Below are 15,575 nucleotides of genomic sequence, written 5' to 3'. Positions count from 1 at the left end.
CTAGCAGCGATTCTCTACATTGCCACGACCCTGGCGACATTGAACGCCCCCGAACTCTCCACCAGTACCGTCCATCTGGTTTCTGGCGGACGCGCTGTTGGCAACGCAAGTTCTCTTCGCCCCTTGGGTTTGCACGGCTGCCTGTACGCCGTCGTCTAGGCTTTTGACTAAAATATATTCAGTCGCGCACCCTACAAAACTCGACGGGAGGATTGCTTCTGACTCTTCTAAAGGTACAGCTCGAGCACACTCGCCGATCTTCAATGTACGCGATACGAAACTGGTGCGCCTAAGGCGTGATATATCGTGCGAGAGGATAAGCTCCGGGCGTACTATACAGGTCGTCCTTTATCTTCAGTCCTTTTCTCAGATACCGCTCTTTTCCTGTGCGGAAATTAGCTCCCACCTCTACTACTGCCGTATCTACTATTCGAAAATACTCGATTACCGCCTGATGACTAATCACTTGTACTCTTTTGAACACCTTCTCTACCTAGGCTCCTCTTCTATGTATCTACACGAAAGATGTGCAGTCGACGACCGGTACTACAGTCGCGTTGACCAATTTGCGTGTTACGGATGGTGATGATCCTCGCAGCCACTTTAGGGGTATAGCCGCCCGTAAGCTCCTCGTTGCAGCATGGGCAGTATATTTTTTTTTCCTCATTCGCGAATCTATAATCAAACCTAGGATCTTGACGCTGCGCGTGTGTTGTATCTCATAGCCGTTGGCGGCGGTTAACTCACTCGCCTGCTCAGCGATACTGCTTCTGTCTTACAGTTGTTTCGTTCTCTCTACAAGCAACTGCTGCACCGGATCTGCCAGGCTTGACTTCGCTCACGATTAGTGTGATCTGCTGAGAGTGCTCAGGTAGCATTGACTTCGGCATCTGCGCCTAGCCGTATGGTCGGATGACCGGGGTTGTTCCCGATGAGGCTGCCTTGCAGAAAAGCTCAAAGCCATATTCGGTATCATCGTTGACGGGCCTGACGATTTGCTGAGGTAGTCTGCTACCGAACAATCGATGCGCCTTCTCTGGCCTCATCCAGCCAATGCTTGATGGTCGGCCAGTCGCTCCCCCATTTCGATAAAGTCCGCCGTAACGGAAGTGGGCGGGTAAGAGGCGATGCGTTGGGTGATCTCCGTCCGCACTGAGTGCTCGTACCGGATATCTGGTTTGGCCGTGAAGAGCACCTGCGACAACCGATGAGCCTTGTGGCAGACCTGCTTGAATGCTGTGAGTCTCGCTCGCTCTCCCGTCGATCATCAGCTTGGCCTGTCGATCCGACATGAATGAGTTTGTTCGGCGCACAATGTTGCCAGCCACGCCGAATTGTCCTATGCGCAGAAATAACGCCCTTCTGTCAACTCTGTCGAAGGCGCCTTTGACATTTAAAAATAGAAGCAAGTCTGATCCGCTTCTGTTTTCAGGCAGTTTTCACTTCTGCGATGACCTGTGAGACCGCATCTGATGTGCCCCTCCTTCGATCGACGGTAGCTAAACCGCCTTTGACAGAAAATTGCATTTGTCTCACAGAAGGAGCGACCTACGTAGCGATCACCCTTTCTACCACTTTCCCTAGCTGAGCAAGCCGATGACTCGGTATGCCTTCGCGACGGTGTAAGTAGGCTTGCCCTGTTTACGCAACAGTACTCCTTAAACTGTCTTCCAAACACACGGGTGATCTCCCGTTCTGATGCGTCCATGGACGAAGGCTACGATTCGGTCCTCTTTCTAAGGCCAGAGCAGCCTAAGCGTCTCGAAGCCAATACCGTCCACGGCAGGGGCTTTTCGATAGAATGTGCAGACAGGGCTCCGAGGTTCTCGAATTTCACCTGCGCTCAGGTTCACTGTGATTTCTGGACTTGACACCCTCTCGCCCCTAGCTTGTGGTGGGGAGGCTTACGCCAGGAAAATTTCTTCTTTCTCCTTGGCTGTCGCCGCTACTCTGTCAGGCCGCCCATGCGCAACCCCGATCTTGATTGCCCGGGTGCACGACGATTTTGGATCTTTGTGTTGCCGAGTCAGTCTCACATGGTCGTCGTTCGGTAATACCGCTTTGCTTTTTTTAAGTAGCGGCAGTAGCCACCTCTCACGTTCCGGTAATCGTCGAAACAAAGCCGGCCGGGCGTTGTGCTCACGTCTCGCATGTGAGAACAGCCGTATCTATTGTTTTACGTCACCCGTACACCACAGCTTCGAGCGCGCGCTCTCAGCGATCTCATGTGCGCGTGTCTGCCTAACACCGCTCTGATGCTATCTTGGAACCAGCCTGCTTGGACTTCTAGCTCAGCAGTTGCGGCGTGATCGCTCAGGGGCGCTCTGCGGGTACTGAGCTCATGACAGTGCTCACCAGCCGCCTTCACAGCTTGTTCGTCTGCGCAAAGCCAATTGATACTTCCGCCAGGTGCTGCTCCCGCTCCTGTCCTATATCTGGTGGCACAAAGCGGCAGCCACGAGAAGACGAGTATGTTGTGGTCAGACGCTGTCGCCAGTCCTTCATCCATCTCCTAGCTGACGACTATTCGCATCACGCGTGTGCTCAGGGTCAAATCGATGATGCAACTGCAATATTTCCGCGTCTCGAAGGTTCGTGGTCGTCGTTGCTGACAGCGAGGCTGTATATCTCGTCCAGGCGCTCTGTTGCTCCCGCATTCTGCCGTCCTTCTACCCATGTCCCGGGCTGGACTGCGATTGTTGAAGTCACATGCGAAGGTCGTTATCCCGTTAATCAACTTGGATAAATCCACATGGTCGATGTTATATGCAGCGCCTTCGACTCTCGCCCTTCTCATAAAAGTTGACCAGTCTCGTTCTCCTTAGCTTCCTCAGCTGGCACGTCGCCCAAACATCGAGACACTACAGGTGCGGGGGCCGTCTACAAAATCTGTCTGTCCTTTCCAGCACTTTTCGATCCAACGCGTCGCTACAGGGCGCCAGAGCGACTCGCATTTCTGGATTCGAACGTTGACGGCATCGCATTCGAAACTCTGGATGACACATCGATACTTTGTCCCAACGCAGGGTCGATGTAAGCAGGCTACTTCGGCACTCCTCCCGATGGCTGCCTCCAGAGCGGCCACCGTCGATTCTGCTGCGTCGTTGCAATTATGCTGCAGAGCTATCAGAGTTAACGAACACAGGGTTCGGGTTGCTCGAGCTCTGCACCAGTATCGGCGATGAGGTCGCATCGCCCACAGGCCTGGTCCAAAACATTTCCTTGATTAAAGTAGGGCGTCCATCGTCAAGAATGGTTTTCGCGGTATCCTCTAGCGTATTGGAATCAGTGCCTCGTCCAGTGTCGGCCAAAGTCGAGTTGTCTGGGCGGACTCTCCTCGGAGCGCGTCTTAGCTCTCTGCAGTCGCGACTGGCAAACGGACTCGTTCTTTAAGTTCTTCACCAAGGACCACCTGGACGTTTCAAAACTGCACACAGTCCGGTCGTGACGTTCCCGCCTGACGGCAGAAGGTCAAGCAGTCGGTGCGACTTTACCTTCGAGAACGGCAAGATGACGCCCTCTCCCGCGACGCCCGGCGAAGAAAGCTCACCCGCTTAATACCACCGTCAGGCCGCCTAAAGCGCGACATGAGGGGAGCAGACCGGATCCTATATGCGCCTCGTATATATCAGAAGCGCTTCCTACAATACCGCCGCGGAACGTTTGACACGTGTCAGAAGTGCATCTGTGCTGCTGCCACGCTCTACAATAGTCGAAACGAAACTTGTTCCCGCCCGGCCGACCGATCTTCGCTTACCAAGAACGGAGCTTAGAGCCAAAGCATGTCTACAAGCTGCACTCGGTTCCGGGCTGCGACTGACGGATGTCGACATCTTGCTAAACACGGGGAAAATCGAGCGGGCTAACGACATACTGCAACACATTACAGAAATTCTAGCGGAGTCGAATGCGATTTTAGATCAGTGACTTGATCCGAGGTTTAGTCCTCAGCACGACGGGAATAGTCCTGAGCACGACGGTAAACTGTTCGTTGGTCCTGAGCGCGACGTTGAACTGCTCGTCGGTTCTGGGTACGACGGCAAAGGGCTTGCTTGTCCCGAGTATGACGGTAAAGTGCCCCCAGCGTTCAGATGTAGTCGGCATGGACGCGTGGTGGCTCACGATAAAAGGCTCGGACCTCGGCGGGCTTGAGGGTGCATATAACAACTACGAGGGCATCAAAGATGGCCTACGTGCTGGGACTTGAGGTCAACGAGATTACAGAAAAAGCTAACGATGTACAGCTTGGCCGGTGTGCGACAGGATCAATATAGTCTTCGCTGACAAGGACGAAGCCAACAGAGCGAAGCAGCACATTCGCCGGCTGTCGCCGAGCTTGAATGGTGCGCGCGTCAAAGGTGACCAGTGGTATTTGGTGAAATTCGGCAATGTCGTGAAGCACTGACCAACATCTGGAAGGCGACCCGCTACCTTAAGCCCGACAAGGGCCTTGGATGGGGTCGGATCGCGCCTTTGCAAAAAGCAGAAGCGTCACTGACTACGAGCAATTCCGAGCAGGCCGAACAGCTGCTTGCTACCTTTTCCCGCCACTGCCCGAAAACATAGAAGATGAAGTGGAAAGGCCGCAAAGACAACCTGTGGTCATGCCGGAGCTGGCCGTGGAGGAGATTGAATCTTGTCTGATGAAGACGAAGCCTTGGAAAGCTGCTGGTGAAGGTAGACTCGCAGCCATACAAGTTTTTCCGGCAGTGAAAGAAAATGTCCGGCATCTCTTCCAGAATTCCCTCGACACAGGGACTCTACTACGACAGCGGAAGATCACAAAGATCGTTCCACTAAATAAAGCCAACAAGGACGACTACACATTGGCGAAGGCATGGAGACCCATTTCTCACCTGGTGACTAACACCTCGAGGTCAACGAATTGAAATGGCTCAGCCGGATCATACCATGCGCCTGGGAAAAAGAACATGTGCGCCGCCACATGCTCCGATATAGTCTGCGCCAGAAGGATCGATGAGTAAGCGACGACCTGACCGTCAACCATCGGAACTCAGGAAGCGGAGAGCCCTAAAGGGAAAAGGGCGCTCTTCGACTTTGTCACGGACAGGACCGTTGTTTACATCATTCGAAAGCGCAAAACGAACAGATCAAGTGCACACGGTCAAGATCTCCAGCGCCTTGCTGGCGGGCATGTCACCCCTCAGTAAAGGTGGCGGAGGTACATCCTCGAGTGACATCCAAGGGTCTGAAACGCGCGGGGAAGCCCCCGGACCAATCGGAAGCGAGTTTCAATTTTCCACTCCGGTTTTCAGAGGAGGCGGATCGCACAGATGGGAAGAACGGCAGTCTCATGCCACAGGGCCAGTGAGCTCGAAGAAGAGAAAGGCAAACGCGGGCTCGGCTCTAGGCGACCACGAGAATGTTTTTCTACGAGCGATCGAGAGTGCCATTGCGAAAGCACTACAGGCCCCCACGAGGCCCGATGCCGTCGCAGGCTGTTCGGAAGATGTGCAATCTCTCCGAGCAGAGATGGAAGAAATTAAGAAAGGGCAACTGCAACTGACGCAACTCATGAATACGGTTATGGCAGTGCTGCGGACAACAAGGCAGGAGACAAAAGGGATCCCAACTCCGCCAGAAAACAGTGCTTTCCTGAGAGGCACAGCGCAGACACCCAACAGACAAACACGACCACATTCGGCGCAAGTGATGCAGCCAAGCTGGGCCAATATCACAGAATCCGGAGCAGGAACTGGATGGACCACGGTCATAAACAGTAAGAAACAGCTGAAAAAGCACCCACGCGGTCAGCGGCGAGTCCTTTTCGTCAGAAATGTACGCTCGCACAACTGCGACCCTAGAGACATCATGTTCGACGTCAACAAAGCTCTCGCTCACGCGAGAGCTCACGTGACGGTAAGATTGATCAAAATGGCGTACACAGACAAAGGCAACTTGACCGGAGTGATAAGTGAAAATGCATGCGCGGACGAACTACTAAACTACGCACCGGTGGTGATGGCTGCTGTGAAAAAGCTGGACCCTGAGGTCGCCTACATGGAAAAGACAGAGAGGTGGCTCAAGCTGCGAGTGCATGGCGTTGCGCTGGATCGCTACATGACAGAAGGGGGTTTGGATGTAGCTCGAGAGGAGATCGAACTGATGACAGGCGAACAGCTGCCTGATGCGCCGCGATGGATCAAAGAGGACACGTTGGCTGAGCGCTTCGACAGCGGGAGCATCAAGAGATCGACACTGGTCTTGACTGTGAAAAACAAGAAGGCCGCGGATGTAATCCTAGCAAAGGGGCTATCCTTCGGTGGCAGACGTCACGAGGTAGAGAGATTCTGGGAAAGAGGGCAAGGCGGGATGTGCATGCGCTGCTGTGGCCGAGACCACTTCGGCCAGTGTACCGAGGAAGTAAAGTGCTTCGTGTGCGCAGGCGAGCACGAAGGGAGCAAGCACGAATGCACCGCCGAAAGCTGTAGCAAGAGATCAGGACCATGTGAGCACCGCGCGGCGAAATGCGCGAACTGCGGAGGACCACACCCGGCAACATCGCGACGGTGTCCCGAGCGCAGATCGAGCCGTCCGACACGCGAGCGGAAGGTGACCGAAGTGCGCAGCAGCCCGCCGGCGATGGAGACGGCACCAGAACAAGACGACTGCCCGATCCAGGGAGATCAGGCAGAAATGGAGGTGACGCCTACCATGACCCAGACCAAACCACCCCAACACATCTGGTCCCGATATCTTCGAACAATAGCACACCAGAGCCACTGCGCCGGGATCAACCGTCGCCCAGACCAACAAGGGAACTCCGGCCAAGGACCAAACAGTTCGCGAGGACGACCCAGATCCTCAGCTCCAGCGACCCGTCGCACATGTCCGTTGACGATGATAGTGATACAACATAACTGCAACGGCACGGCTGTGTCAACGATAGCAGCACTGGAGGCGGCCGTGGAACGAGGGGCCGAAGTGGCTTGCCTACAAGAGCCGTACGTGGGAAAGAAATATGTGATCGGCCATCCGGGATTCCAGATACGGTGGCCGGAATGTGCGAAGCGAGAGACGAGGGTGGCGCTAGCAATCCGACACGACGCACTAGACTGCTATGTATTTGAGGAGTGAACTGATCTGGTGGATAGTCCGCATATTCAGTGCCTGGATGTCTGGGAGACAGTGAACCGCAGGAAAGCCCGAAGGACGAGGCTGATAAATGTATACAACAAAGCTAGAGTCCAAGACGGCGGATACACGATAGACCACGTAGATGTGTCACGACTTATCGAGGGCCGAACCATACTCGCAGGCGACTTCAATGCTCGCAGTCCCTTATGGGACCCGTGGGTGGCAGGTAGGCAGAACGCGGGCACGGTGGAGCGATTGATCGAGAAGCGCGAGCTCATCATCAACAACAACGACCACCAGCCCACGAGATGTGGGAAGAACTATAGATCAATAATCGACTTGACCCTGAGTACCCGCAGGGTCGGAGCACTGGTCACATGGGAGATCGACGAGTCACTGGCCACAACGTCCGACCACGAGGTAATCGTGTTTGAGTGGGCACCACTCAACGCAGCTGTCTCGGAAAGGCAGATAAACACTACACAAAAGTGGAATATCGATCGGCTCTGCGCAGACGAGCAAGCCTTAGAAGCAGCAAGAAAACACTGGCTCGAGCTGAGTGATGGTAGGGCGTCAATCGTTGCATGGGCTACAACACCGACAGCACTCGAAGCCGAAGCACTATGGATCCAAGACAGCATACGAGCCGTACTGGACAGACATGCCGCTGGTAGAGCGCCGAGACCACGGTCCAAGCGCTGGTGGACGGACGAGATCAGACAGCAGAGAAGGCTGTTTGGGAGCGCCAGACGTGCTCACAATGACGGCCGCATCAGCTTCGACGAGTACCGTCGGGTAAGAAACGACTATTACACCTACATTCGCAGAGCCAAGAGATTGGCTTGGGAGCGCTTTCTTGAGGGCGTCTTCCCGATCGACGAAACCTCAAAATTGGCGTCTGACCCCGCAAGATGCTGGCAAGCGCTCAGATATACTAAACCCCAGGTGCCATCACACACACCGGCAATCCAGGTAGCAAGCATTGACGGCCAGCCGGACAAGATTGCGTCGACAGCCGAGGAGAAGGAAGAGATCTTCATGGCGCAGGCGTTCCCACCCCAAGTCGTGGACAACGAGGACATTCAGATCCCAGATACGAGTGCGGGCGTGAGCGTCAAACAAGTCCGTGAAGCCCTGTTCACTCAGTCGGTCAACAAAGCCCCCGGTGTAGACGGGATCGGCTTCAAAGTGCTGAGACTCCTATGGCGATGGGCAGAAGATCGTGTGGTAGCTCTTGTACAAGGGTGCATAAGGACAGGGTTCCAACCCTGCACATGGAAAATCGCAAAAGGCATCCTGTTGCGCAAACATGGCAAACCCACGTACAGCGTCGCGAAAGCATATCGGGTGATCAGCCTGCGCAACTGTCTTGGCAAAGTGGTGGAGAGGGCGGTCGCGACTTGGATCGCATCCTACTGTGAGACAAACGAAATCTTCCATCAGGGGCAGTTCGGCTGCCGCCGGGGGAGAGCGACATCAGACGCTGTGGCTCAGCTGGTCGCAAAAGTCGAGAATGCATGGAGTCAGAAGCGCGTTGCACTTGCATTACTTCTAGATGTCAAAGGTGCGTTTGACCGGGTCAACAAGCAGAAGCTCCTCTGGCGGATGGTAGAAAGTGGCATAGCCGGCAACATCGTGCGCTGGGTGGACTCGTTCTTGTCAGACCGTCGGGCCATGTTAGTGATAGACGGAAGGACGGGCGAGACCCGCAGCATCCAAGCTGGCCTGCCGCAAGGGTCACCAATATCGCCGGTCCTGTTCATCCTATCTGTGAGCGCAATGTTCCAGTGGCTAGAAGACAGACACCTGAGACTCCAGGCCATCTCGTTCGTTGACGACATCGGGCTAGTGACAGAATGCGAGGACTTGGAGGATGGTACCAGGAAGCTCGAGCACATCGCCAGAGATGCGATACAATGGGGCTTGGAGAACAAAGTAGATTTAGAAGTCAGCAAAACCGAAGTATTGGTGTTCAGCAGGCGTCGTAAGATTCTACAAGCAACAAGATTGCAGCCGTCCGCATCGGACGGCAGACGTTTACCATTGAGCGAGAAGCGACTAAATGGCTCGGCTTCTGGCTGGATTCGAAGCTGTCCTTCAAAACGCACTTCGAAAACAGGATGGCGAGCGCCAAAGGAGCCCTGCAGCGGGTATCCAGTCTCAGTAGAAGTAATGGCGGCTTGTCGGTCGACTTGATGCGGAGAGTGGTCGTGGCCGCAGTCACCTCCGTGGCGTTGTACGGGTCAGAGATCTGGTGGAGAGGCCAGAAGGACCGGTTGGATAAAGTTCAGTTGTTGCTGAACAGCCAAGCAAGGGCCATCACGGGGCTGCTGAAATCAACCCCTCGAGTCTTCCTTCGGGCAGAGTCGTGCTTACCCACCGCCCAAGACCTCCTCGACCACCGCCAGGCCAGGTTCGCGGCGCGGGCGCTCAACGCGAATGGAGACCATCCATCGCACCAGCTCCTGCCTGCCAACTTCCGTTTCGGCGAGCTTCATCGCCACGAAGGAGCGACAGGCCAGCCGTCAAGCATCGATTGGATGAGACCGGAAAAGACGCACCGATCGTTCGTAAGCAGACTTGCACAGCAGGTAGCGAGGCACGTCAGCTACGACACCGAGTATGGGTTCGAGCTGCCCCGCAAGGTGGACTCGCCCGCAGCAAGCCTAGTGATCCGGACTCAAGGCTACTCACAGATGCCGCAGAGAATGGATCCCGCCCATCAGCAACAACTGACACTTTTTGTGAGCACAACTAAGGATGTGAGTGTTGGTCTGGGGATTGCATGGAGAGAACGCTATGCGTGGAAGAGCAAAACGTCATCGCTGGGCAATTACATCACAGAAACCGATGCTGCGTTGTGCGCCATCGGCATGGGTGTGAAGAGCCTCATTTCGATACTCCCGAGGGCAGATCACCGCCGCGCCGAGATTGCCACGGAGTCGCGGGCTGCACTGACCGCCATTCAAAGCAGCGAGCAGTGGTTGTTACCAGTCATCACCGGTATCAAAAGACACGCACACGGCGTCGAAGACGAAGGAGGCCGAGTGGTTTTGACGTGGCTTTCGAATTGCGAAGATGCAGAGGGCTACAAGATAGCACGCGCCATGGCACAACGAGCGGCAAAGCAGCAACCCAAGGACATGCGATCAGCCTCGCTGTCGTACGTGAAACAAGCCATCAAGGAAAGGTGGAAGCCAACAACCAAGATCAGCAAACACATCAAAGACGCGAGGGAGTCTGTTGCAGCTCGATACTTGCAGCTCAAGTCTGGCCATGCGGTCACGGCGGCTCACCTGCTAAGGATCGGCAAAGTCCAACACGCACGATGCTGGTGGTGTGGCCGGAGCAGCCAAACCGTCGCTCACCTCTTGCTGGAGTGCCGGAAGTGGCGAAGGCAGCGAGACACTATGCTGCGGAAACTGCGCGTGAGAAATGTCGAGATCAGCGGAAGGCGAGATCAGGCAGACCTGAAGACACTGTTTGCAGGTGATGCTATTATGGAAGTCCTCCAGTTCCTTGACAACACAGAAGTGGGCAAGAAGCTGGCTGGAGACGCGAACAAGAATGACTGGTGGGATATCGAACGTTTGGATCGGAGTGCAGATGAGGAAGATAGGATGTTGGAGGACGGAAGGGGGTGAGGTAAGAGATGAGGAGTGATAAAGACAGGAAAGTAGGAGGGCGCAAAGCCCGAAAGCCGTGGCGACTTGGTGAAGTCGGGACAGCGAGCAAGTTTTTACGGATGAAGACCGAAGCGAGAGCACACGTAGAGATCATAGAAATTGTCGAGAACATTGCCGACGTGCCATAAGCTATATAGCTTGAATGCAGTATGATTAAAAAAAAACAAAGAGCCCTAAAGGTTGAGCGGGACAAATTCCAGCCGGTGGAATGCGGAGGTTGCATGACACAAGCTATTAATGACAAGATGAAGTTCATTGAAGGAAAGAAAGGAATTCGAGGGCGCGATGATGCTTGGTCCTGACGTTCCACCAGACATTCGAGGGTCTAGGCCTCGGCAGCCGTTTTGCTTCCATTTCCTGGCCTCACAGGAAAAGATCGACACCCTATTGGTTAGCCTTCGCATACGCTATTTCCACTCCAGCTGCTATCGCCGTCGGTGTCGGTGTCCGCGGATCATTTTCTCCGGAGAGTCAGACGACATTAATGCATATGATCAATCATTCGAACTCTACCAGCGTTCTGGTACACAAGGGTCTTGTGGAGTTAATGGCCTGGCCCATGATCTCATATTCAACGTGTCCATGCAGTGGGCCTCTGTCAACGAGCTTACAGCGGCTGCTGGGACAAGATCACTTGGTGCTGGCTTGATAGCTCTGCTGGGCAAATGGGCCTAGCAGTTCGACTCAACCACTCGCCGAAATGCGTGCGCGTTGCGATTCGGCATTGGGATCGCCCCGCTAAGTGTCTCATTTACTGTTAGCTAGACTTTCGGTTCACTATGTCTTCTTGAATCATGGCCTATATCTGGTGTACTATCGTCCCCTCTTCTCCTGTTGCAACTGCTGTGCTCTCAACGAAGTGCAGCACCGTTTCCACGGCCCCTTCACCGGAAAGAGATTGTAGGTCACTCTCGTCCTGTCTTGCTGGAATGCAAATATTCTGAGATCTCAGCCCTTTCAACACGGCATCTCACATTTCTCCTTGTGTGGCATTGGAGAGGGACGTGAGCAACGCCTCGTTTGCTGTTGCTGCAATACCAACACTCAAAATCTTGTGTTTTGTACGTTATCAGCAGGTGTACGCCCGTCACGGCCTGACCCGACTTCAGTGCAGGTACCACGCTGTCGCGGATTTTCTCCCGTCGGTCCTTCTTAGGCATCAAACGACATGCGGTTGCGATGCTGCCATCTCTCGCGGCTCGTGTCGCCGCAGCTTCTGCTGTCTGCATCCCTCAATCCCCTCGTCACCGGGCAACCACGATCGCATGAGCCCGTAGCGCTGGGAACGAAACCGTCTTGTGAGACTGGGGATATCTTTGACTAGTGATTGTACCCACAGTCTGCCCTTCAAGATCTCCTTGAGGGATTTTTTCGAGACTGACATTGTCCGCGCTTCGTTGTCCACTTTTCTCCAAAAGTGGGCCGGCTTTCCTCGCCATAGCACTGATGGCAAATAATTCGGCATCGACTGAAGTCAGGTGCTTTCCCAGTGGTGTTGTTTTTGTCTTACAGCGAACGGTTGCTTTCCACACGACACCTGCTACATCCTTGAGTGGAAGGCACCGTTGGCAAATAGCGTGAATTTGGTAGTCGCTTGGCGTTCATCCTTTGGAACCCGTGGACAGGATCATCTTCCCGACCGTCTCTAGAAGCTGCATTCGCACGCGCTTAGTCACGTGCATTGATTGGAACATATTCTGGAACATCCAAATCAAAGTGAATGACATCATTATAGGATTCGAAATACGCGTGATGCGCCAGAGGATTCCAACAGTGGTCTCATTGGACGGTCACCGATTAGATCATCAAGACTGGAATCCACAATCAACCCGAGCTTCCCTGAATGGCCGCGCTCGCGCATTTCCACTTCAAATATCGTCCACGGTGTGATTTGGGAGTCAATGAGAGGCGGAGGTCTGATTGCCTTTGTTTACTTGCACTGTGATGTTATGATCAGCTAGCTGAACTCGAGAAGACTGAACCCCGACAGCCGCTTCCATCAAGGTAGCCAGCCATCAACGTAGCTCTTAGCGGGCAGTAAAACATAATAAAAGAGGGGTTATGGTGACATACACCGCAGGAAGTGCATCCGCACTTTCCATTACAGCCGTTGCCACCACAGCAGGTCTTGCATTCGCAGCTTGCCATCTTGTTGGAAATGGGATTGACTTGTGCCTGGTTTGTTGAGAGGCCTATGAAAAAAAAAAATTGGTCGGCTTTTCCGTGTGAAGGTATGTTAAATCCGTCCATGTGAGAACGCAAGCTCCTACTTGTACTTTCTGAGTGGATGTTGAAATGGCAGAGCTGAGCTGAGCTCACGATGACGCCCAACGTGTCAGCGGGGTGCTCTCGTCATTCCCTTGGCGCAGAGGACTCGTCAGACCGGGTTGTCGCGTTCGATACGGGATCATGCTTGGACGATGGTAATTACTATGACGGAGGAGCGTGTGCGGGGGTTTGGTCACGCTAGGACAGATTCATGAAAGCTGCCAATCATGATTGGCGAAATAGCATGTTCAGCCGTCGGATCCGATGGATATGCCAGCAAGAGGTGTGGTCGATGAATTCCGGTAGACTCCGTGCGTGAATTAGTTATATGCTGAGATCAGAATATGTTACCATGTGTTATTCTCGATCCAACGAGCGAGATGCTTTCAAGTTTTCTCCACAAACCTCGTCGTGCCACGCCCACAAATCAATCGTTTTCCCTCGTTTGTTTTTCAGTAACGGATACTGCGAATACGGTGCTCTCACGTACTTCTTTTTATCAATCAGTAGTATATACGATTAGATCTAGGAGTAGGATACAAATCAGTCTCATCTCAATCAATCAGAAACGCATAATATAGCACTTCTGATTGGTGAACCGCGCTAAATCAACAAATTATATGCGGAGGGAATGACAACTAACAAACGGCGTCACCAATTAAAGTTCAGCAGTCTGCGTCTTTTGTGCGTTCTACGTTTAGATGACGTTCACTCAACGTCAGTGTTGTTTTAGCAGTAAGAACTGCAAGACCTCGGGTATTCTTGATGCTAAGCAAGCTTGATATAAGAAAGTCCGGGCCCTGGATAATGGCGAGAAAATTGGCCATTGTGTCCTCTCACCAGACTTGGTATTTTGGAAGAATTAGTCCTTTGTTTCCGCTACCAGTACCATGACCTCGTCAGAATACAATCAGCCAACGGCTCTTATCGTAATCTCTTCAGTTTCAATAGGCCTAGGCGCTATCGCATCCGCGTGGATCTTACTCGACATTGTCTGGCGACGAGGCTGGCAGTCAATGATGTACATTATGATTCCTGTGTACGTCATCAATGCACTGTATCTGTGGCCGATTACGTTGTGGGTGTACGTCAAGTATGGCCGTCCGCCACCACCACAAAATCACGGCGAGACTGGAACCAAGGAAGCGCATCAACCTCCGACTGCCAACACCAGCGGAACACGTGGCGAAATGAAGCAAGGTGAAGGAAATGAAGAGCAACGCGGACACGAGCACCATCAAAAGGGTTCCGGCCGCCCAATGTTTGCGACCGTGACAGTGGGAGTCTGCCATTGCGGCGCAGGTTGTGTGCTGGGCGATATTGTCGGCGAGTGGCTCGTCTATGGTACAAATGCAGCCTTCGGCTCACCTCCTCGTCTTCTTTGGGCCGAGATGCTCGTCGACTTCGGCTTCGCCTTTCTTTTTGGCATCGTCTTTCAGTACTTCTCAATCGCGCCTATGGCGGGCGAATATGGCCCTAAGATTGTCTATCGAGCACTCAAAGCTGATGCACTTTCGCTGTTATTCTTCGAGATTGGGCTGTTTAGCTGGATGGCGATCTTTCAAATCGCGATTTTTAGCTGGGAGTTGGAGATGCCTACGGTTACGTATTGGTGGATGATGCAGATTGGTATGTTTCTGGGTCATTGGACAGGCGTACCGATCAATTGGTGGTTAATCAAGAGTAGGGTCAAGATGCCGTGTGCGTAGACTTACAAACGTTCTCAAATCAAAGACTTTCGTAGCTCAGACAGAACATGGTGATCCCACTACACCACACCGAAAACGGACTTACTAAGTCTTGATTCATATCCTCCATGCTGACCGACGTGCCGACTCTCACGTGACTGCACTCATCTTCTGGAACCCTGTAATATTCGCACAAAACGTCGAGGTGCTTGTAACTGCGACTGAGAATGAGGATTTACGCCAGTCTCATCTGCAGCTAGATAGATACCACACGTTTCCGTATTCTGTTGTGAGATTTTCACAGCCCGTTGGTTCCTCTAATTACGTTGGAAGATCACGCTTGATGTCGAGCTCTGTGGCGCCTAGTCCCTCAAATTTGTTACCAGTGACTGGTCATTCTGTTTCCCTTCTTGACTTTTGGCAGGACTAAGCTACAGCAAGCGAAGCTCACAGGAATGCGCTCCAACAAACTCTTTTCATCTTTGTCACAGACGAGGTCATCTTTTATACCAATCGAGAGCACAGACTAAGCATACTGCGTGCACAGCAACGTGATCTCCGACGCCTCGCTGGCGGGAATGTTATCCCCCAGTAAAGGCTGCGGAGATACACCCTCGAGCGACGTTTCAGGGTCTGAACGAGGCGGGAAGGCCTCCGAGCCAATCGGAAACTTCGCCAGACGCTAGCTGTTCGAAGTGAGCCTCCAACAGGCCTTGGGATGGCCGAAAAAGCAGCCTGTCCTAGACAAAGACACGTAAATGGTCTCGTCCTGGACGAAGACGCGAAAAGGTCCCGCCGCCGCGGCGCGCCCGGTCGCGAAGCCGGCGGAGCGCGA

General features: G+C 53.4%; 1 protein-coding gene across 1 annotated transcript; it reads left to right on the top strand.

The window, feature by feature from the left end:
• Positions 1-13,942: 13,942 nt before the first annotated feature.
• On the top strand, positions 13,943-14,761 carry WHR41_09388 (uncharacterized protein; the record flags this gene model as incomplete). The annotated part of the gene is made up of 1 exon (XM_069377991.1): positions 13,943-14,761. The coding sequence occupies one exon, from the start codon at positions 13,943-13,945 to the stop codon at positions 14,759-14,761; it is 819 nt and encodes a 272-aa protein (XP_069225229.1).
• Between the last annotated feature and the right edge of the window lie 814 nt (positions 14,762-15,575).

The sequence above is a fragment of the Cladosporium halotolerans genome, assembly GCF_011745625.1.
Source record: "Cladosporium halotolerans strain TM138-S3 chromosome Unknown Sca65, whole genome shotgun sequence".
NCBI lineage: Eukaryota > Fungi > Ascomycota > Dothideomycetes > Cladosporiales > Cladosporiaceae > Cladosporium > Cladosporium halotolerans.
This window is presented reverse-complemented; position numbering and strand designations above follow the sequence as displayed.